General features: G+C 32.1%; 2 protein-coding genes across 5 annotated transcripts in view; one reads left to right on the top strand and one right to left on the bottom strand.

Annotated features, from left to right (window-relative positions):
* Positions 1-217: 217 nt before the first annotated feature.
* Positions 218-23000, top strand: part of LOC142333737 (integrin beta-PS-like) — an 84337-nt gene continuing 61554 nt past the window's right edge. Inside the window, exons 1-3 of one of the 4 annotated variants that reach the window (XM_075381189.1) lie at positions 5729-5816; positions 20820-20866; positions 21583-21775. In XM_075381189.1, coding sequence (XP_075237304.1) covers positions 21584-21775 — 192 coding nt within the window. In that variant the 5' untranslated portion in view covers positions 5729-5816; positions 20820-20866; position 21583. Of the gene's footprint in view, positions 237-5685; positions 5817-5868; positions 5887-20819; positions 20867-21582; positions 21776-23000 lie in introns of those variants that run through there. The other 3 variants (XM_075381192.1, XM_075381190.1, XM_075381191.1) reach the window with 3 other exon arrangements.
* On the bottom strand, positions 13791-19509 carry Arl6 (ADP ribosylation factor-like 6). The gene is made up of 2 exons (XM_075380923.1): positions 19152-19509; positions 13791-13993 (listed from the first exon to the last, which is right to left on the bottom strand). The coding sequence occupies exons 1-2, from the start codon at positions 19507-19509 to the stop codon at positions 13791-13793; spliced, it is 561 nt and encodes a 186-aa protein (XP_075237038.1).

The raw sequence follows: 23000 nt of genomic DNA, 5'->3' as shown, positions 1-23000 counted from the left end.
TTAGTTTTATTAAAAAAGGGAAAAGTATGGAGTGAATGATGTATCGACAAAAAATTTTTAAGGCAATAAATTCATAAGCTATAACAATCGGTAAATCATAAAAATATAAAAGAATCCAACAAAACACAGTGACGTCAAAAAAAAAATTACAATGAAATTGTAAACCGTACGATCAAAACAATTTTTGTAATATAAATAAAACTGTTTTTAACAAAACAATACTGATATCTAAAAAGGTAAGACAAACTAGATTTCTATTATCAAAATCTGTTATTAATTTAGAATTTTCTTTCAAAAAAAAATTACCTGTTGATAGCGTTATATGATAGCGTTCCATATAATAGCAAAAAATGAAAAATTTATTACAAAACTCTTACCTGCCCGATTTCATTTATTAAACAACGAATAATCATAACAATTGTATTATTTCTGTAAATTTGATAAGTATTACATATAAATGAAATCGGGCCGGTAAGAGTTTTATAACAAATTTTTCTTATATGGAACGCTTAAACATTGTTTATTATCTATTGTCTATTACATATTTTTAACATGTATTTTTGAAGTTACACTTATTTTCAGCAAGTTGCGGATCAGTTTGCACGCAAATGCGTGTACTGTCTAATTCAGTCAGTCGTTCAATGCAATTGATTAGCACGCTAATAAATGTATATACACGGATTTCTGAAGACAGATATTTTAAACTGTGAATATTGTTCAAATTCGTAAAACTTTGTATTGCAACGTATATTTTTGTGAAAATTGTGTATTAAGATTTGAGGTTATATTTGTGTATTATTTTTTACGAGTAATATTTTTTAATGACAGAAAATAGTACGCATCAGATAAATTCTTGATTTTGCATAAATCATTTTAAATTTACCTGAAACAAAATTTTTGATAAAATACGCTATTACAAAATAAAACTCTTGTGCCTATTCGATCGTCATCCGAAGAATTAATGGAACTAAACTAATCGAAATGCATTCGATGAACTTTGTTTTATATGACAACGAATACTTCAGTACTTTTTAAACTGTAAAAAATAAATATAATTTAAATGTTATTTATTCAAACTTTTTATTCGTGGTATTTAATGTCGTCTACCGATCGTTTGACTCTATTCAAATTTGTTTGAACGCGTAAAAAAATTATTTTTTATCCACGCCAAAGAAGTATAACTTCTTACGTGCGTACATAAGTACACACGAGCTTCTTTTTAAACAAGATTGTAAATTAAAATAGATTTTGATAATAGAAATGTAGTCGGTTTTGAACGGAAGAAACTATATTTGCGAGACTCTTACCGTACGGTTTACAATTTCTTTGTAATTTTTTCGAATAAATCATTTACTGCAGAAAAGGCAAAGCAGTTGCTTTCTCTGAGAATAATACGATATAAAATGTAGTTTTGTTATATAATACTGAATATGTTAGTATATCGCGTCAGTATTTAAACGAATTTAGCATTCTTATATCGGGCTCAGAAAACATAAACAGGAACCGTTTTTCGTGATAAGCATAATACAGAATCGTTGTATTTCTACCGTTTTAAAGTAATATCTTGCGTCCCCGAATCTGCAACTAATACAGTTAAATTTATATGTTGTTTAACAATCTAAAAAAAAATTTTTTTATTTTAATTTTCCCCGTATGTATTTTTAAGCTGTACTTTCATCGAATGGATTTTTTTATTACACCGGGGAACAAAAAATATCTTTTATTTTTGGTTCGATTCTGATCACGCAAGGTTACAACCCAAATTTTTATAAGACTGTTGACAATAGTTCCTCAAACTTTTCATCGTGCATTACTGATCGTATTTGTGGAACCACAAATATTCCTTCTTTAATTTTTACATCGCGAATTTTAGGAAACTTATGTTTTAAGTAAACGAAACCGAACGTATTCTCCATGGCCTTGACGAAATTCTTCATTAATTCTAGTTTGATATGTAACGGAGGTAGATACACATTTTTATGTTCATGAATGAGTGATTCGCGTTTAGGCCGTTCTTTTCTAACGTAATTTCTTCGCAGTGCGGAACCGGTCTCATTGCAGATTGAAAGTTAGGGTGTACCACTGTACGTTTTGATTTTGACGTAATCCCAGGCCCTTGTTTGGTCACAGACTTTACACCCAAAATAAAGTTAACACGTTTTTACTAATGGAGTAAGGTTTCGTCTTTGTGTGGAGGTTGCTTGGGTGCGTCTGATGGTGGCTACTGGTAAGTGGTGTGACTATTTAAGTTTTCTGTCTCCACGGCTGTGTGTGTGTGTAACGCGTGGGTGTTGTGGATATTAGTAGGGTGTCATGTTTTCTGCAGGTTCATGTGTGTTGTCGGTGTCTATATTTGACGTGTTGCTTCCAGTGGTGTTGTTTGTGTGGTGCGTAACATTGTTGGATTGTTATGACTGTGTGTGTGGGCGGTTCCCCCTTCTTCTGATGAAATGTTTTTATAAGCAGTCCCAGGAAGGTGGAGGTTTAGTCGGTAGTGCGCAGGTATACATACGCTCTTGGTTATAACTGGCAGAACCTGTTAGCGAGCCCGTAAATAGGGTTCGTCCTTCGGACTTGAGCGTCATTTCACCACGTACATAACAAATTGTTAGGATGATTTAAAAAAAGTTGTAAATATGTGACGTTGTATACAGTGACGTATTTACTGTTTCGGAACCGGCATCGTTTTGATGATTGTGTGCTACACTAGATCACGTTTGTACATGTCTACTATACACGTCTGAACCTGCGCAACAGTAGCAACGCTACCCTTTGAGTTAGCCGATTTGTTTCCATCATATTTCCTACGCTATAGCGGGTTTTACTTTATAATGGACAAACGGACGATAAAACGTTTTAAAATATTTAAAAAGATTAAACTGGGGGCGATCGAGAAATTACGAAGTACTTATTTGAAAAAAGGATCAAAAAACTGCATTAAGTACACCTATTGTTACTCGTGAGACAAAAATCATGTTGACCACTGTTACTATTAGTGATTAAGTTCTCCTGGAGGTCCTGTTGTACCCCTTTTGTCAGATAATTTAAGCAGGGGATTTTGTTTATTTCATTTGGACAGTCTGTGGATCGCATTAAAAAACTTAAGTAAATGAGATGTGAAACTGTCATTAGCTTAAGGAGTTTTATACGGAAAAAAGCTGACAACACAGTTGTAGGCCTTTCCTGTCACGCGGCTTTTCTCTGATGCACGGCTTACACGTACAACTTAATTTAAAATATTTATTATTTTATTTAAATGTAATATTTTTTTCGTTTATTTAATTCAATGATTCTAACCACTGGTTACCACGGGTAACCCGTCGACCATTGAGCGTCGCGGTCGGCACTAACTAAACTAATGTGATTTCACAAATTTCGCTTGTACGATCGGCAGACCGGTCTAGCCGCGAGTCTTAACGCACCAGGTACAGAGTCGATCTAGTTCAAGATCCGGCCAGACCGAGTTACGTTTTTACACTTTAAATATTATTAATTTTATTTAATTCTACAGTTCACCGGTTACATCACAACGTAGCAGTAGTTCAGACATTTTTTGGGTGGGGTTGCGATTTTGCAAAGTTTTTTGCAACGTTTTTTTTTAATCGTTAAAAAATGCACCTTAGAAAAATATTACCTAAATTACGCGATAAACTGAGGGTGAACTTTCTGTACAGCCTCACCCACCTTTGAAAGTTGACCTTTGAAAGTTGAAAATTTAATGGCATCTATGTTCCGTATATTGAAGTAATCTGACCGAGTTTGGTCGAAGTCGGTCCAGTACTTCGAGATGTAAGCCGATTTGGAAGCCGACACCCAACACGCGAACGTAACATCCGGGAAATTTCCATCCGGTTTTTTAGGTGTCAAGATCTGGTGAAAACCACATACGTCCAAATCGAACCGAATACAGTACTTTCCCTTCTAGAGTTATAGCGCTATCTACACGGGAAGGTAAACATTCTTTTTAAATGTTATTTTAATATATTTATTAAAACGAATCTCGTCTGAAGTAGTAAATCATTTTTGAAACGTAATATTACGTAGCCGACAATGTCGATCGATTTATGAATTTAGAATACCGGCTTCTAGATAAGTCTCATTTCGATTCTCGCTAAGGGATTTGGCATATTTTATAACATTTCATTTTACATTATATAACCTCGTTAAAATATTTGCATAATATATGTATAAATCAAAATAAGTCGGCAACCCTGATACGAAGGCGGAAATCGAAATCCTGTGACCTTGCGTACCGGATATGGAGCATTAGACTGCCGTACACCGTACATTCGTAGCGTAAGTGTATTTAGCGATTCGGTTTTGATCAAACGGCGATTATTCGGTGAGCTTTTCAATATTCCTAGCTGCAATACTGTAAAGTTTTAAATAGCAAATTTCCAAATTAACGCTTCCGCAACAAATCGCCAGGTTCTGCGCGCTCGATGAGAAATCCACCAAACGTAGACGGCCAGGTAGGCAACGATGTTTAGCCCTCGGCGCTTAACCGGAAAGCACTCTACAGCCCTTTGTTTATCCAAGGTGACGTCAGAAGAATTCCAATCCAAGGATTTGAAGTTTCGTCCGTATTTTACTACGGCGGTACATTCCGATGAAATTGTTCTGCTGATGTGTGAAAAACTAACAAAATTGTCGTTACTGGTCTGACGAATCCGAAGCGGTTTCGTACGCGTCTTCTTCACGGTCTGCGTACGACCGTCCGGTATGCTCCGGCAAGTAATGGAATCGTTGACCCCTTATTTCTTCTAAGAGGAAGGGTACGTAACGGTAGACGATTTTTACCGGTACAAAGCGATATTATTTCCTTGCTTTTGAACCGCATATTCGTGGGATAGACTTAAATGCGGTACGGTTCCACCAGGATAGAGCGACATTTCGCACTGCCAGAGCGTCCTTAGAGTCGGTTTGAGAGATGTTTTAAGGACGTGTGACTTCCAAAGGAGGATGTCGCTTGACCGACAAGTTTCCCAGATCTTTTTACGAACTATTATTTTCTGGGTGTCGTTATGCAGAAAATATCCTCTTTTACACATTGTTGTAGTCTGTCTCGCCAATTTCACGTCGCTGGTTGTACCATGTAGTCCGGCAGGCTACCGGGAGGCATGTAGTCCGGGATGATCACTCAATTTGAGTGATCATCAATAGACCTATATCGTTAACGAAATCAAAGCCTCCCGGACTACATGGTACAAGCAGCGACGTGAAATTGGCGAGACAGACTACAACAATGTGTAAAAGAGGATATTTTCTGCATAACGACACCCAGAAAATAATAAAATAATGAAATTATTTGAAAATTCCTCTTAAAATTATTTGTTTATGCGGCGAAAGGCCGATGCCCAATAATAGTTATGACGTTTGTAGCGTTTGAAAAACGCCAGACTGGTACTCAAACCTAGAACCTCCAGATAAAAAATTAAGAATGCTACCGTATACCACGGATCATTCATATCGGATAATATTAATATGAACTCTTAAAATGTGTTTTAAATAAAATATAACTAAAAATAGTCATCATTTTTAGAGCTAATATAGAGTGACTCGTATATTAATAAAAATTTTCTTTTTAACGTTGAAAAAAGATAAACTTTGTATTTTTTTTTATCATTTTATACGTATAATGCCTGGTTCATTTTATAACTATTATTCATTTCCTGCTTTAACCTCAATTCTCCATAATTTCCTTCCTTATAAATGTAATGCGTTATACATTAACGCATTACATTTTATTTGTAATATTTATAATATCATTTTATTCGTAAAGTATGTCGAGGTTTCATGTAATGTAGCTACCGCACGTAAGTTTATTTAATTTCTTTATAGAATAGATTTTGTTTTAAGTTTAGTGCGACTGCTTTTATGTTTCTGGTATGTATTTTTTTTTCTTATAAATAAAATAAACGCAATAAAATAAATAATAGTGTACTTAAATAGTTAGGATAAGTAAATTAATGAAATGTTTAATAATTACAAGATAAAAAATAAATCTATACTTAGTAATAACACTGATAGACAAAAACGTTTTTTAATGTTTCTTCGAGTGTGATACCGTTTCTTGAATCGCTTTTTTGCGTACATTACAGATCTGTAAATATAATTTTTCTATCGCCCTTAGTTTTAAATAAATTACGTTTCAAAAAAAAAATGATGTTAAGATATAGTTAAAATCTGTAAAATTTAAATTTTGCACGACCATATCTGAGTTAGAATGATTTCGCCGATGCTTTTCTTTTATAAATGGCCCCAGACACGTTCCGAATTAATATCCAACAGTATCGGCTAGCACGTTAGTATTCCATTTCCCATTATAGCGGCTTTCCATCGCCGAAATATCTTGGTGGAAACGATCACCGTGTTCGTCACTTACGTTTCGGAGGTTGTCCGGGAAAAAATCCAGAGATGCGAGTGGAGGAAATGTATTTTCAAATATACATTACGTCACATAGCTCTGTATGAAGTAAGAAGTTCATTAACTATATCGTGGTAATTGTCGAGAAAATGTTTGCAAACTTCTTTAAATGAAGCCCGAGCTGCACATTCTACATTATTTAACATTTAGTTAAACACATCATCTTTGATCGACTCTCTTATTTGAGGACCAACAAATATTTTTTCTTTAATTTTTCCTTCGTTTACATTCGGAAATTTCTGCCAGATGTACAAAAATCCGGGACTATCCTTCATTGCTATTACAGAATTGTTCATTACTCCTAGCCTGATATGAAGAGGGAGTTAAAATATTTTTTTGGGTTTAACTAAGCGCTCGTGAATAATATTTTCTCACTTTGAGTTAAGTTGTCTCGTTTCTTCCACTCTTTGGTAAAATAATGTTTATCCATAACTCGGCTGTCCCATTCGCAAAGAAAACAGATATATTTAATATAGCCTAACTGCACGCCTTACAAAATAGTTATAACTTTCAAATCACCACATACGTTTCAGTTACGTTTTTTATAATTTATTTTTTCAAGAACGTCTTTCACCACATCGTATGTCTCTTACAAATTAATACCGTAAGCGATCGGTATCGAAGGATATTTGTTACCGTTGTGTAGTAGAACCACTTTCCGCCAGTCCTCAGGTTTATGAACTTATACTAAGTGCGACAAAAGGACAAAAGCTCATCAATATTTGTCCGATAAATCAAATTATTTTCATCGATAAATTACTGAGAAATTTCTTTTTGTCAGCTTCGAAAGCCCGAAATTTTTGTATTTTTTTTTTTTAAATAAATTCCAATCTTGCAGTCTTGATCCTAACAGTACGGCTTGGTTTTTTGATAAATTTAAATCCCTAACCGAGTCATTTAATTCACCTTGTGAATTAAATGACATAAGATCTTACAATTAAATTAATTGTAAGATGTGGCTTATCGGAAGAGAATTAAAAATCAAAATCATTTTTGTCTTCAGAACTGCCCGATTCTTCATCGGTGCTTTCGAAATATACATTCACAGCCGGAATAATTTCACTGTGTGGTACAGGCCTGATTGCAAATTGCAATGAACGATATTTTACAGTACGTTTAGATTTTTAGAAATTCCAGAAACAAAAGTAACAATCGGTTACATGATCGTTTGGTTCACTGAATCATAAGTACACCAAACGGCAAAGCCTATTACCTTTCAGTGTACCTTTCAGCCATCCTCTTAAATATTCAGAACAATTAGCGCATACTATATGAGGAGCCCACGTTTTATACTGATCACCAATTTTACATTGAAAGTATAAACGATATGCTTTTTTAATTAAAGGTGTAATATTTTTTCTATTTGATTTTACGATAAACTCACCACGTACGTAACAAAAGGCATCCACACCGTTTACACAATTTCGAATCGTTATGACACTGTTCTGTTAACAAACTTAAGACGGCGATAAGAATGAAAAAATTAATTCATTCCTAAATCTAGAGCTTTAGGAATGTTTTGACCTGCACATGATTAATCTTGTACATGATGGCTCACCTGTTTAGTATTAAATATGACGTCATAATATGTAACTATAATATGATTTAACTCTTTGTCTACTATTGTTTATTTATAGCTTACAAATTACGTTAAAAAAGTTAAACGATAAAAAATGAACTAACAAAACACAGTATAGCTTAAAATGCTAACTATACGTTAAAAAATGAAAAAAAATTCTTTAATTAAAATTAAAAAATTTTTCAAAAATGGCGGGTGATAGAAATATTCTGAGTTCATATTCAAAAAACAGTTTAATCGTGTATTGCATGCGAGGGCCTCCCCGAACGTTCTTCATCGTGCACATTATTCGTTATTTCTAAACCTGTCACGCTTTTATTCATTACATTATTTCCGTACACAGGAACCGACTACCTATAAATTTCAGCCGGCTTAACGTTTTGATGGTTTAAAAACGTATGACTCCACGTATTTCACAATCGGCGGTAACATCGATTAACCTATTTATTTTATGACGTAATAACTAACGCGTAATCAAAGATACTACAATGTACGGAAAAGCAATGCCGTGTGGCGAAAGCACAGTTTCGCCAACCTTAAAGAGAGAAATTTCTCGGCGGTCTTTACTTTAGAGGTATCCCTCCTAAAAGTCACGAATTAGTTCGCTTAGTTTTGCTTGTGTGATAAAGTGAGGTTCAGTATTTGATTCTTCTGGGATGTAATTAATATATATTGCAGTTTAGCATTCATCGGTCAAGCCTTCTGGGGAATCAGAAATTTCTTTCCAAGAAGTAATAGCGATCGGAATCTGTGAATCGACACCGTCATTGCCGGTCTCATAGCCGAACGAACATTTGGGTATTTTTGGTTTGCTTGGCATTTCTCCCGCTACCACCTCATTCGGTCGCCGTAAAGCATACGACCAAATGTTTGTGCCACAAACGGCTACTGAGACTCGAAGAGTTTAACGACTAGGGTAATAAATAGCTCCTAAAACTTACCTAACAGCTTGAGAGGACTAAGCGCGGTGCCATACATCACCGGTTTACGTGTCCCAACCGCTTATTTGTCATAAATTTGCTAAAATGGGTAGGCGCATCTCGTCAACTACTAAAAATATAAATTAAAATTTATTTCGTCGAGACAGCAATTCGCTGCCACGCCTAGGTCGCTGAATGCCAGCAAGTACTTGTCCACCACATTAAAGCGCTTGGAGCCTTAATTGGCTGGTGATCAGCCATATAGCCATATATATAACTAGATTTTGCTTCCTACAGCAGTGCAGTAGTAGTCTTTTCCGTTAGGTAAACTACTGTTGTCAGTTGAACAAAGCAACTGCATCAAGGAACTCCCACACGGTCCGATAATGCGGCTCTGAGTCGCCGCTTGTAAGTTGCAAATTTTTCCCTTGACTTCTAAGTTCCCCCTAGACTTCTAAGACCGGGCCAGGGTGGCCTGGTCTCTAGATAGAGCAGGGCAGTCAAACATCAGGCGTTCATTTGACTGGACTTCCCTGTTGACACATAGCTCATCAGCTGCCAGGGCGGAACTGAAACAGGTATTGGTTTAAATTAACACGGTTGGTGAGCACCTGGGCACCCATTGCCCTTAATAACAAGCTCAAGGTATACCGTCCCCCCAGATCCTGTATAAATTTATACAAGGATCTTCCCTTATTTGTGGTGTGCCATTCCAGCTGCCATGTACCCATCGCAAGGCTGTGCAGCCTTTTTCGCAGGCGTGAGATGGAAACATTTGGGGATGCAATACTGCTTTTATTGTTTGAATTGAAACCGGTAATATTTGTTAAGCAAAAATAGTAGTTATCATAATGGTTAGTAGGCTCACGCCAAATCATAGTTACGCCCAAAAGGCAAATGCCCTCTATTATCTTTTAACCACTTTTCTTCTTTCTTTTTTCCTGTTAGCCTCCAGGAATTACTGTTCAGTTATTACTTCAGAGGATGAATGAGGATGATACGTATGAGTGCAAATGAAGTATAGTCTTGTACAGTCTCAGTTTGACCGTTCCTGAGACGTGTGGTTAATTGAAACTCGACCACCAAAGAGCACCGGTATCCACAATCTAGTATTCAGATCTATATAAAAATAACTGTCTTTACTAGGACTTGAATGCTGGAATTCTTGACTTCAAAATCAGCTGATTTTGGGAAGATGCGTTCACCACTTGACTACCCGTTTACCTTTTAACCACCGGGTTAGTTTAACATAGCGCTTGATGAATGCTACATGTGTAGTGCATTATTTATCTTGGTCTCCTAAGCGACATGTACGCAAGCAGTTTTCAGCGGTTTTCATTGACTTCCAAGGTGAATTCTCTGTAAACGTAACAAAAAATATTTGAAGAACAGTTACAAGCCTGATTTTATTCACTGTAAAATTCAAAATGTTTTAATGAATGAAAGTAAATTGAAATATTAAAGAAATACTTACATAATTAATTAAGTCTTAATTTATAATTACTTAAAATACTTCATAAAATTGTTTCATCATGGAGTACAATAAAACACACCACAAAATACACATGCACACACTTCTTAACGTTCTTAACGTTCTTGATGTTCAATAAATTAATACCAAAAGTTGTTCTGCTATAAAAATCTTTAACTACATTTATGGGATCACTTTATAAAACAATCTTTATAATATGTGCATATTAAAACCATTACCTCAACTAAAGAACAAGGCAAGTCATACTGAGAGCTGAAGTATACTGAAGAAATTTTCATCTTGTTGAATTAGTCTTACTTGACTCGACGTGTCTATACGTGACTGTTATGTATCAAATGTCTACAACATGCATCACGATATAAATCAGGTATGAATAAGCAGACATACAGATGTACTAACTTATTTGTATTGTTTGTTCTACGAATGATGGAACAAATAAATTTAAGGGGGTTGTAACATAAGAACATTACATGATGGATTGTTTCAGAATACATATTCAGATTCAACATATGAAATACTATGTAGAACACCTACTCCCTTTCAGTTACAAATTTTATGTTGACCAGTGTAATTTGTAAAATTAGTAATAAATATTAAAAAAATAATTTTTTTGTATTTTCTGATCAGACCTCTTACCTCGCGCTCTCTCTCTCTGTACAAGATATTGCTAAGTTTTTCTTTTTTCTTGATTTAGGCCGCATAAACAACTTTACATACGAGTTTTAATCGTTTTGCTCCTGCAAATTGTAATTTTTTGTGAATGGAACACATTTTCTCTCTTCAGAACACATAATTCATTCTCTTAATTCTTGAAATCCAGTGAAATTCTTGATTTTGTCCTGAAATGTGTCACAGTTCTGTGTTTCTTTATGGTGATGTTAATATCTTCATATCTTTATGGATATCATCGATCCATCTATTGTTCTTTTGAGTTGTGTTATACATCAGGATATGTTTAGGTCATGGTATTATGTGAGAAATGTGGCCAGAGAATTGAATCTTGCATTTTCAGAGGATACTGGTTGAGTTTTTGCAGTTTGTGTAGAGTTATTTGTCTATTTTGAGTTTGTAGTTTTAGGTTTTCCTTGGGCCTAGGATTTACCTGAAGATTATTTCTTTTTTTAATAAAAAGATTCCTTTTTTAATTTTATCTTAATAATAAATAGAATTTTTAATAATTCATTTTATTTATATATATTACCTCACATGCATTACTGTTAATGTAGAATATTATTGAATAATCTTATATAAAGCTTTAATTATTACATAAAGTCAATAAAGCTTTTACTGTGAAAACACTTTATTTGTAAAAATTGAGCAGTTTTATATTTCATTGAGTAGCATATTTCATCTAGCAAGACATGAATAAAAATGAATTCAATCGACCAGCAAGACTGCCATAGCAGTGTTATCTAAATCGGTCTTAAAAAGATCCTGATCAGGATTCTGTGCCTTTACCTTAGTGCATTTTTCTAGTTATTTGCGGTCAGACAGATCTTTAAACTCAGGATCTTTTAATTGTTGAAATGTAAACATGTAGCTTGCTTATGGTCATAAAATTCATTTTTTAATGTGCATGATGTATTTACCAATGTGTAACAGGTAACAGATCTCAATTTGGACCTGTGGTTCTTAATAGGCAAAGCAGACTTCTTATTCTTCTTTAATATATAGAAACGCATATCTATTCAACTGGTCTGTTGTCAGTTGATTAACCAATACCGTGCGTCTTCAACAAAAAAGTAATACACAATTGCTAAGTAACACATGATAAATTCATCTGATAGTTTTTCTGCATAGTTAAAATACAATCGATATTAAACCATCTTACGGCCAGGCTGTAGTATTTTTACATTTTAGTATAGCACCATCAGTCAGCGTACTTTACCTCCAACATTTTTTTCAGTCTGACTTCTATATTACATATGGCTTCTATCTTCATATGGCTTATTTTGAATGACATTTAAATATGCTTCAAAGTCACCATCACCTTTAATACCTCTTTCTAATGTTTTAAAGACTGTAAAGATATTTCTTGTAGCCCCAAAAACAGAAAAATAATCTAGATATAACTGGAAAATAGGATTTTCTCTACATTTTGGACCAAAACTAGATTTTTTTTATCAGACTGACCTTAAAGATGAAACAGTGTTTAAAAATCGCTCCCAAAATTGGGGATACTACAATCCACATAATTATGGGAATAAAAATGTATTTTCTTTTAAGTAAAACCTATAGCTCTCTCTCAACTGATATTTTCCTCTGTTACAGATAACAGAACTCAACCTGCACTTCAATTGAAATTGATAAAAAAAATTTTGTATATCCTCATACAAACAGTGATTATTGTTATATAGTATTTGCAACACATTACATGATGTAATGTGTTGCAAATGCTATTAATTACATACAATCTCAACACATTACATCATGTTTATCTGGTTGTTGACCGGATTCAAATGTTAATAAAATTTACATTTCATATTCCCACGCCCAACCTTTGAGCATAAATAGTTAATTAATCATTTAACCAAAAATATATACGTTTGATAATGTTGCTGTATGTTGGGAAAATTTTATGATACTACATACATAATTTTGCAGAAAATATCACGAAATATTTTAACTACTTTTTGCATCTGTACTTTAATGTGAACATTTTTATTTTATATACATTACCAGAAAGACATTTTTTCCTTATTATACTCTATACATAATATATCACAAGGAAGAAATGTCTTTCTGCTAATATGTATAAAATGTAAATGTTTACATTAAAGTACAGTTGCAAAAGTATATTTAAGTATATATATTATATACTTAAGTATACTTAAGAATATATATTTAAGTATATTTTACTTAGTAATAAAATTATTTCCTTTAATAATAAATTATTATTATTATTTTTATAATAAAATTTTTCCATGAAACGATTTTTGCTTGTTAATGAAGTTTTTGCCCAATAACTGTTTGATAACGTATTTTTCATTAAAGTTGTTTTGGCAGTCAAGTTTTAATAAAATACAGCAACTTTTATTAAATATTGTTCATAAAAATATACATATAAATTTCATGATTACTTTAATAACAAATAAATATACGTATATAGCTTCCGCATAAATTTTTATGATAGATTTAACAAAATTAAGAGACAGTATATATCTGTTTCTAACAAAAAGCGCTATCCATATATATATATATAGTTCATAATATTGCCACTAGATAGCATATTTTGTATTATCATAATATGCGGTAACAAGCATTAATGCACAATTAAAATACAGTATGTATATACTGTATTTTAATTGTATATTCTTGTATAAGAATATACATAAACATTTTATAAATTTACAAATTAATATTTTTCTACGATCATCCGACTGCTTCGCATATTTGTTGCGTAAACCACTGTATTCCTTCTTGAAGTCCTTCACCTGTTACTGCATTTGTTGAACATATATGCCACGGTTTATCTTGCAATCGATCGAGTCCGAGAGCTGCTGCTACTTTAACGCTTGATAACGCATCTCTTAAATCCATCTTATTGGCGAAAAATAATAACGGTATCGATTTACCTGTAATTAAATAGAGGATTATCAAAGTTTATTTAAGTATTCTAAATAAAAATATGTTAAAATTTTGAATATTATCCGGAACCTACCCTTCTCCAGGCTGTATTTATTTAGTTTCAATCTAATTTATTACCAACCGACAAGAACTAATTTTTTAATTAAATTTATTTTAAATTTTGCATTTTGAAATTATTCTTTCTATTATACATTTTTCAACAACCGATTCTGTACCTGAGATAGGATTGTGAAAATTTTGACTTAAGTTTTTCTAATATAGCGCCGTTGATAAAATACAATTATTATGTATAATATGCACTGCTTACCAACATATTATTGGTTTCCCTCAAGCGTTTTCGGCTATTCTGCCGTCTTCAGGAGGGATTATAATTTACGATTGAAATATATTAGATTATCACAAGCTACATAGTTCATAACAATTGTGGTATTATTACAATACGGACGTAGTTACTTTGACTCAAGACGTTTTTTTTCTCACACTGATTGTAATGTTTAATTTTGTTACGCGAGAAATTCCAAACTCGTTGTTATCGATCGTAAATTTCCGGCACCATTAATCTACATGACGTACCGATCGTTACGATCAAGCGGCGACAAATTCACTGCGGTGGAAATGACTCCAAAAGACTTAAAAACTTTTCTTCTCTTCTGCAAGGTCAGATTGTTTTAAGAAATAAGGATACAAAAGGAAACGCCTTCAAATGGCGTGATGTTGCGCGGTTTCAATACAAAAAAGAGTTTGGTCAGGTTCTTTCAAAAATTTTTGACCGAGAGTGAAGATTTTAAAGCGATATCAATGAAAAGAAGAATGACTGCTTGAAGGGTTTCTTTCTGCTGCGTATTATAGACAATCCGCTTCCTGTAAGATGTACTTTCGTTGTAATTAATCTCCCCGATATTCCATCGGTTTTATAGGGACTTAAAAGTTAACGAAATCATAAAACACATCGACTCTGATATCGTGGAATACGTTGAAGATTAAATTGATATTTTAAATATTATTTCTTTCGTTATTTTGTGTTTAGCGCACTTTTACAACGAAAAGCTTCAAAATATTGAACATTTTAAAATGTTTCTTGAGTTGTGTATTTTTAACACAACTAGCTCCCTTTTTACTGTGATCGCGAAACATTTAGGTTATTTATGGTCAAAATGGATATTTCCGTTGAAATCTGACTTCTTGTAAGAAAGTAAAAATGTGAGCACATACAACAAATAGACAAAACCACACACCATGCTCTTTCATGGGAAAGGATACACAATTTCTTTTTATATTTATCAAGTTTGTGTCTTTTCCACCAAAATTATCCTTGAATAAATCAAAATCGATTCTATACATGTTTAACAGTATTATTTAAACTAGAATGGTACAGATGAGTAACGATTAGCAACATAAGAGGAAATTTTTGGAGGTAATTTGTAAATAGCTGTGCTCATAGTTACGGTTTATTTTTATAATTTAATGTGAAGTTACATATACAATGGTTTGTAAAGTTATTAATTAGATTTATTTTTTATTTTTATAGTCGGTGCGTTTGATTTTTGTTAAATATTATAAATTTTTGTTGAGATCGTTCAGATTAATTTTTTTAAGGATCTTACGTTAAAAGAGCAAACTGAAACCATTAACTCTAGATAAGCAATCTTTAACGCGTAGCTGCGATACCAATTATGTGTCCTGTACGAACATTTACAGTGTCATCCTGTTCTACCTTCGACTTCCCTTCTGTGCAACAGATTAAATTCTAACGTCAGAAGGATTATATTCATACCAGACCTGGGTGATGGTACTACACTGTTTGAATTTAAAATTCATAAATATTTCTATCGATGACTGGCAAGTTAAAAGAGATGAAAACTTATAAGAAACAGGTGCGATAATGCACAGCAGAAACACAAATACTGTACAATAGAGACTTGTAAAGCGTGAAAAATGTCAGAGTTAATGTCTTAACATCAGATTATACATCGAATTTTTAAACACTGTGTTCTTTGGTGATGAAGCTTGGATCCATCTCGACGGTTTTGGGAACGGTTATGGTTGAATTTGGGCGGTTGAAAATCCTAACGCTTTACAAGACAAATCTTTGCATCCTGAAAAAATTGGTGTATGGTGTGCGATATATTGTCATCGTATAGTCGCACCCGTGTTCTTCGAACAGAGAGTAAATGGTGAAGTATACAGGAATATTGTGCACCAATTTGTGTCTCTACTGGAACCTCAAGAACGATATTGCTGGCTTCAGCAAGACGGTGCTACGTGCCACACGTCTTGAGAAACCGTGGATTTTCTGCAAGAGTTCTCTGATGATCGAATAATAAGCAAGGGCTTATGGCCTCCAAGGTCCCCAGACCTCACATCTCCTGACTATATTAACTTGTGGGGCTATATTAAGTCCGAGGCCTTCAAAAACAATCCTCCCACTATTGATGAACTTAAGTCAATATCACAAATATTTCCGATGTAACTTTTTTTTTTGTTTGTTGTTTGTTGGCGAAAAACGCCTGGGTGTTATCATCGCCCGGTAGTTATCAGTAAAAGGGTAAAATAACAAACTATACAAGGTGTAAACGTAATATCAATCATATAATAAAAATTTACTACAACAAGCCAAGAAGGCAAAGTAAAACTCAAAACTGTAACTCTTAAAAAGGTTTCTGCTAATATGCTGAAAAGAGTCCGTGCGTGTGTAACCGCAAGGGGTGGGCATTTTGAGCATGTTCTTTAACGATTATGTAAGTAATAGCTTTTTATTAAATTTCTTTTGTAAGTAACAACACATTTTTTTATTCCTCCTAAATTTCCCTTTCTTAAATTACATTTAAAATTGGGCAACAGGACTAAAAAATCACTCTGTAGCAACGTATGGGATTAGTAAAAACTGGCTGATTCATTCTGTATTCTGTATTTAAGATTGTAATTGAACTGAGCGATGAAAGTTGTTTGAACAGTATTGTATGTGTGTTGATAAAGCAGCTCCAACAGAAAATTGCGCTTTTGAAGATCGGCTAAAAATTAGGTTTCTCAGACATGCATTTCATCATGAAAGAGAAACATGTGTGGTTTGTTAAAGGATAGATGTTTCTCTTAGATGCATCACTGAGATAGTGAAACATCCGGTAAAAACATTTGGTGATATTTTTCTTTGAAGGAGATTCATTGTTTTGTTTATATTGAAGTAATGATGAAGAAGAATAAATAAATACAGAGATTTTGTAAAAAGTAAGAATTTGGATCCCTGTTATTCTTCAAGTCTGAAAAAAGTTAATAAGTTCAGGAAAGTCATCCGATATCAACCCGACTGAGAATTTATGGGCTATATGTAAACAGGAAATGAGGAAGTAAGACTACACAAAAAAGGCAAAATAATTTACGTGCAGTCCATGCATAGTTTTGGAATAGAAATCATATCATTTTGCAATTATGCCAAAAAATATTGTTGTAGTTTGTACAGTATAAAGTTGGATTTATTTCATGTTAACAAAATTTATAGTGTAAATTTATGTAAAATTCATTATTTTTCAACAATGAATGAGAAAATAAAATCTAAAATTACATAAAACCACTTTACTCCTCATCTTCCCTTTGGAAGATTTTGGTAGTTTCATATCAGACACATATGACTATTATGATTATGATGCTTAAAATACAAAAAAAAAAAAAAACATATAAATTAAAAAAAAACCCTACAAAATGAATATTTCTATGTTTATAAAAATAACAACTGTTAAAAAAAAATACTACAAATTTGATTTTGGTAAAATATTTTTACAAAAACTACAATTTTTTATTATGTTTATTTTGAAAGCAACTGGAATCAAGTCATATAATATTCTAAAAAAAAAAAACAGACTATTTACTTTATTCCTATCACAGGTTTAATCATTTTATTAAAAACGCTAATATCTTTTAGTTAACCTGTCATGGGTAGTGAGAGGTTAACCGTAGATCATATTTAAAAAACTAAAGCTAAAGAAGCTTATTTTAACCCCTACTACATTAGAGAATGTGTTTTTTAACAACCTTCCTTAAATACTAATAAAAATAATGTTTCAACCTTTAAACAAGTATATTCAAAGGGATGTTTATCAGAAAAATATCTGTACTACTTAAAATCCTACAAATGTTATACAATTTTTAATGTTAATTTAGAAACTCAGCCAGATTGTCGTGTATCTAGATTTACTGCTTTGGAAATCTTCTGCTCGCATATATACTTCATTGGAATTTATGCTACACACTTTCAATTATTTAAAATACTATATCTGGTCTATCAAATCCTATCTAATTAACTATCTAATTTTGTTTCATTTTAGATATTATTCTGCAAATGTAAAAATTGTGTGCATATATGTCTTTTCCATTCAGTCGCAAAAGTTTCATGGAAACATTTTCCTTTTTTATTCATTTATAAATGACACTACCGTATTTATATTCATGATACAAAGAAGGCAACTCTGTAAACAGTGTACAAAAATTTCAAATCGCTTTTAAACTTTGTTTGATTTCAAGAAATTATTTAATACAGAGTGAAAAAACTGAAATATTGAGAACTAAAGTTTAATTCAGGAAAGACCTCTACATTAATCTTTGTTCCAATTAGTGCAACATGTTGAATTGCATATATACTAGAGTAGTATCAATGTGCCTGGATTCTAAAGCTAAGATTCTGGTTGTTGGTATATTTAAAACTGATCTTTCCAGTAATTTTACAGTTCAGGATCTGATAATACTTTTTTCAAACTATTCTTTGTGATTGGTTATTATTATGAATAATGTACACTCAATACTGACTGAAAAACTGTTTTCATTGTAAAAAAAGACATAAATGGCAAAATGTGAATTATGAAGTAATTTCATCACAATCATCACTGATACTATGGTTTTAAATTTTATCGACTAAATATGTTATACATTTTCTAAGCTAAGATTTTTTATTTATAAAGATTTTGTTTTGTTTTGCTGAACAACATATACTGTTTTTGCTTCAGCCCAAAAAAGATGTCTAAAAGTTTAAAAAACAACAATTACGTTAGGACAATCTATTCAGTAACCTTGTTTCTGATAGTTAACTAAACTTGTTTATCGGGTGCAACTTTGAAAAATGTATTAATTAATCGCGTATTATTTTTTTTATCCTACCTGCAACATCAGGATGCTGTAATAAGAGATCTAACTCTTCTCTAGCTACAGCAAGTCTTAGTCTATCGCTGCTATCAATTACAAACATAACTCCTTCACATTCTTTATAATAATGTTCCCATAAATCTCTATAACGTCCCTGACCGGACATATCTAATGCGGTAAACAAAACTTTTTGGTTTTTAAATTTTTCAACACTTAGACCAACAGTAGGTACTATTTCACTTGAACGCTCTTCTTCTGGTTTTAACTGATTTATTATTGTTGATTTACCACTGTTGTTTAAACCTACAACTAATATTTTAACTTCTCTTTTTTTAAGTCCCAAAAAACTGGTTAACTTGTCTAATAAACCCATTTTATAAATTAGTTAAAAAAAAATTGTATTAACTATTCTATACCAGTAAACATACTTTCTAAATGTTTACAATTAGTTGCTCCTAGTTACCGTATTTTGATAATCAATATTACTACGTAACTGTAATGTTCCTAACACTTTCCTCTGATTAAAAAAATAAGAAAAAATATAAGGTTTTTTAAAAGTTATGGGTTTTTGAGAAATGTTTACGTATCAACGGACTATTACTTTAATCATGTTACATCAATTACCAAATTGTGATGATATCGACTCTCTTCGTGAATCTGTTTTTAAACTTTTTAACGATTGCGTTATCAGATTTTTTCAACTTAATACTTTAATAAACTGTACATTTCTTATTATGTTATAATCTATACGCTTTTGTTTCATTTTTTACGTGCAAAAACGAGAAATTTATATCATTTAATTGTTTCTTTTCGTGATATTAAATTATTTTTATTGTATTTTAAGAGAAAAGTAGGAGTAAGTTGGTAAACCTTGCAAACAACTGTCATTTACTTCATTTTTAAACGTTGTATTTTGTAGTTATAGGTTATTCACATGAAATTCAATTTCGCTTTCTTGTATTTTGTTTTGTTAAGTTTTATCTTATTTTAAAATTTTTATGTTTTTATTAGCCATTAACAAAGTTATTGTACGTCAAAAAAAACTAGCTTTTTACCCCAATTTATTGGTTTTCATCCCTAATTTCTCAAAAATTACTGCAGATACGGTTCTGGGAAATATTTTATTAAAATGTTTAGATCAAAAACCATAAGAAATTACTAAAGCTGCCCCTTAATTAAGTACTAAAAATTTCAGTACGACGTAATTTAATCGGGGTGGCTGAAATTCGAGCGAAATCTTTCACTAGCCGTAACTCACAAACGAAGCATTTTAGGACGTACGTTTATATGAACTTTTTCCATTATTTTCACGAGTAGAATAGGTTAAGAAAGTCCCTGGAGACCTTTGTGGTATACCTGTTTAATAATTTAAACCGACTACCATGCATAACCTCTATTTTTGACTTTGCCAAAGCTTTTGACACCGTCAATCATAGATTACTATTAAATATTTATAGTTATGGAATAAGAGGTCATGCATTTGAATCAATAAAAAAGTATTTAACAAATAGAAAGCAGTTGACAAAATTTGGTAAAGCAACTAGTTCCATGTTAGACAAAACAGCCGGTGTTCCACTGTTCCAATTTTGGAATTAATGTTCTTTTTATATATAAATGAAAAATTAAAATTATCAAAGGAAGAGCATATTTTTTGTGTGCTGATGACAGTTTTAATTTGCACAGGTTGCTGGTCAACAGCTCAGAATAACATGATTGAAGCTGTAAGAAAAGTGAGTAACTGGTTAAGCCTTAATTATCTTTTTAACATAGATAAATTGTATACATGGCATAAATTGAATACATGGTGAGTTAGGCAGCTATGGGGATGGTGGATGCTGCAAAAAACAATTATCTATATGTTTTGCAGAGTTAACAGCAGTAGCATAAAATTATGAGTCAGGAAACTTTTACTAAGTTTATCAGGAAGAATAAATCTTAAAATTCAGATGGAACCCTGTTAAAACTATCAATTTTTTAAACAACAAATCAAACTAAATTTAATGATTGTAACATTTACAAAACTTATAATTTTCATTTCCTCTTACGATGACTTTCATTAATGTTGCTGTTGTTTTCATCTGATGTTCTTGTTGACAAATTTTTAAAGTTTGACAATTATATATTTCGCAAAAGTATGCTGAATTTTGTTCATAATGTTAAAGTATGTTTACATGTGCTCTGTCAGTCCTAAAATAAAAATTTATGGTGTTTTCGTACTCATTTTTTTGTGTTTTAATTTTATTTAATTAATATGAGTCAATATATCTATTGCACCCATATGTGGTGTATGTAATTACTGTGACTGAAAAATGTTAAAGTACATTATTCGTAGGTTTTTATTTTTATTTTTTATATATAAATTATATACATACGTAAATAATTATAGATCTACTAAATTTAATTTTTATAATTTCTAATTTTATTTATTTATTTTTTTTAATTTCAGAATGAAAATGGAAAGGAGGAACAGCAACTTAATATCACGTCCATTTACTTCAACAGTTCTATTTGTCTTTATATTATTCTGTGATACTACATTTAAATATATCGCTTGTCAGTCTGGTCAAATTTCATGCAAAAGTAAACAATATTGTAATGAATGTGTGCAAACACCATCATGTGCTTGGTGTACTGATATAGTAAGTTTAGTGTTTTTTTTTCATTTTATTTTATTTAGTTGGATCATTTTTTTTAATCAGTAGTCTCTGTAGGGTCACGATAAATAGTTTCAATTATTGACAATTTATTTTTTTCTTTAAAGTAAAGAAAAAACTATTGACAATTATCTCTTTTCTTTCGTTTCCACTACTTTTTTTCATTTTGGATTAATGTTATTCTTGCCTTCATTGGATTCATTCTGTAATTGTTCTTTTCTTCTGTACTCCATATCTTTTGAGTTTTTGTCTGAATGCGTCTGTGACATACTTTTTTCTATTTTTCTTTCTTTTAGATCTTTGACCGGTTTGAATCTCCTGGTACCAACCGCTTAAAACTTGGATTCCAATCGCTTGGTGACGAATCATTAAATAATTTTTCAATCGTTAAATAAAGAATAATGAAATGCTCCTATCCTGAAATGCTTTACTTTTTAGCATGAGACCACAATACCCCAAGACCTAATGGTGGAGGAGTGGCAAGCCACTCAAAAATTTTAAATGAAAGTTTAATCATTTTAAAAATGATTTAAAGCAAAAATGATGATGTAAAAATATTTTGTTACAACAAACCTAACCAAAATGACAATTTCAAAAGCGGTCTTTTAAATAACTCCTTGGCCATTAAACACTAAAAAAAATTAATTTAGCGAATGCTTCTGTCTTGCAGGAACCTTTCTGTTGTTTTCTTGAACAATGATTTCCTTGGTTTATCTGTTTTTGTCCATTCTCATCAAGTATCTGTTGAAGAGGGTTGTTTCAATTTTAATCTGTTGATGATTTATGATTATATATACATTTTTTGTGATATTCTTCAAATATCATTGTAATATTATTGTAACTTTTACAATTTCTTTTCGTACTTTAATTAGACTATGCAATCAGATCATTATTTGATTGAGTCTTTAAACACCAAAAATACTATCCTCATACCAACAAAACAAGTGTTGATCGCAACAACAACAATTTTGTCCTGCGATTCAATTTACTCAAAGTCCTACTGATTTACTTAAAAATCAAGAAACAGATTCACAAATTTAATAAGTCTGTAATGAAAACATACCCTTTCTCTCACTGTTCTGGTCTGCTTTCAGGAGTGAGATTAATGCCTACACCCTCCCACACTGCAGCTGTGTCACAGAGTTCTCCACACATCCATTATCATCCTAACAGCGAATCTCTCAGCTAACCGAGGTTTGATACCAAAATG

Source organism: Lycorma delicatula, chromosome 13, assembly GCF_047948215.1.
Source record: "Lycorma delicatula isolate Av1 chromosome 13, ASM4794821v1, whole genome shotgun sequence".
NCBI classification, from domain to species: Eukaryota; Metazoa; Arthropoda; class Insecta; order Hemiptera; family Fulgoridae; genus Lycorma; species Lycorma delicatula.
Note: the sequence above shows the minus strand (reverse complement) of the source record. Positions and strands in the feature narration are given on the sequence as shown.

Bases quoted from the DNA above. Each gene is read 5' to 3' on its own strand.
- Arl6 (XM_075380923.1), bottom strand. From the start codon at position 19,509: ATGGGTTTATTAGACAAGTTAACCAGTTTTTTGGGACTTAAAAAAAGA. The intron at 13,994-19,151 runs GTAGGATAAAAA...ATTTAATTACAG, and splicing joins ACAGCATCCTGATGTTGCAG to GTAAATCGATACCGTTATTA.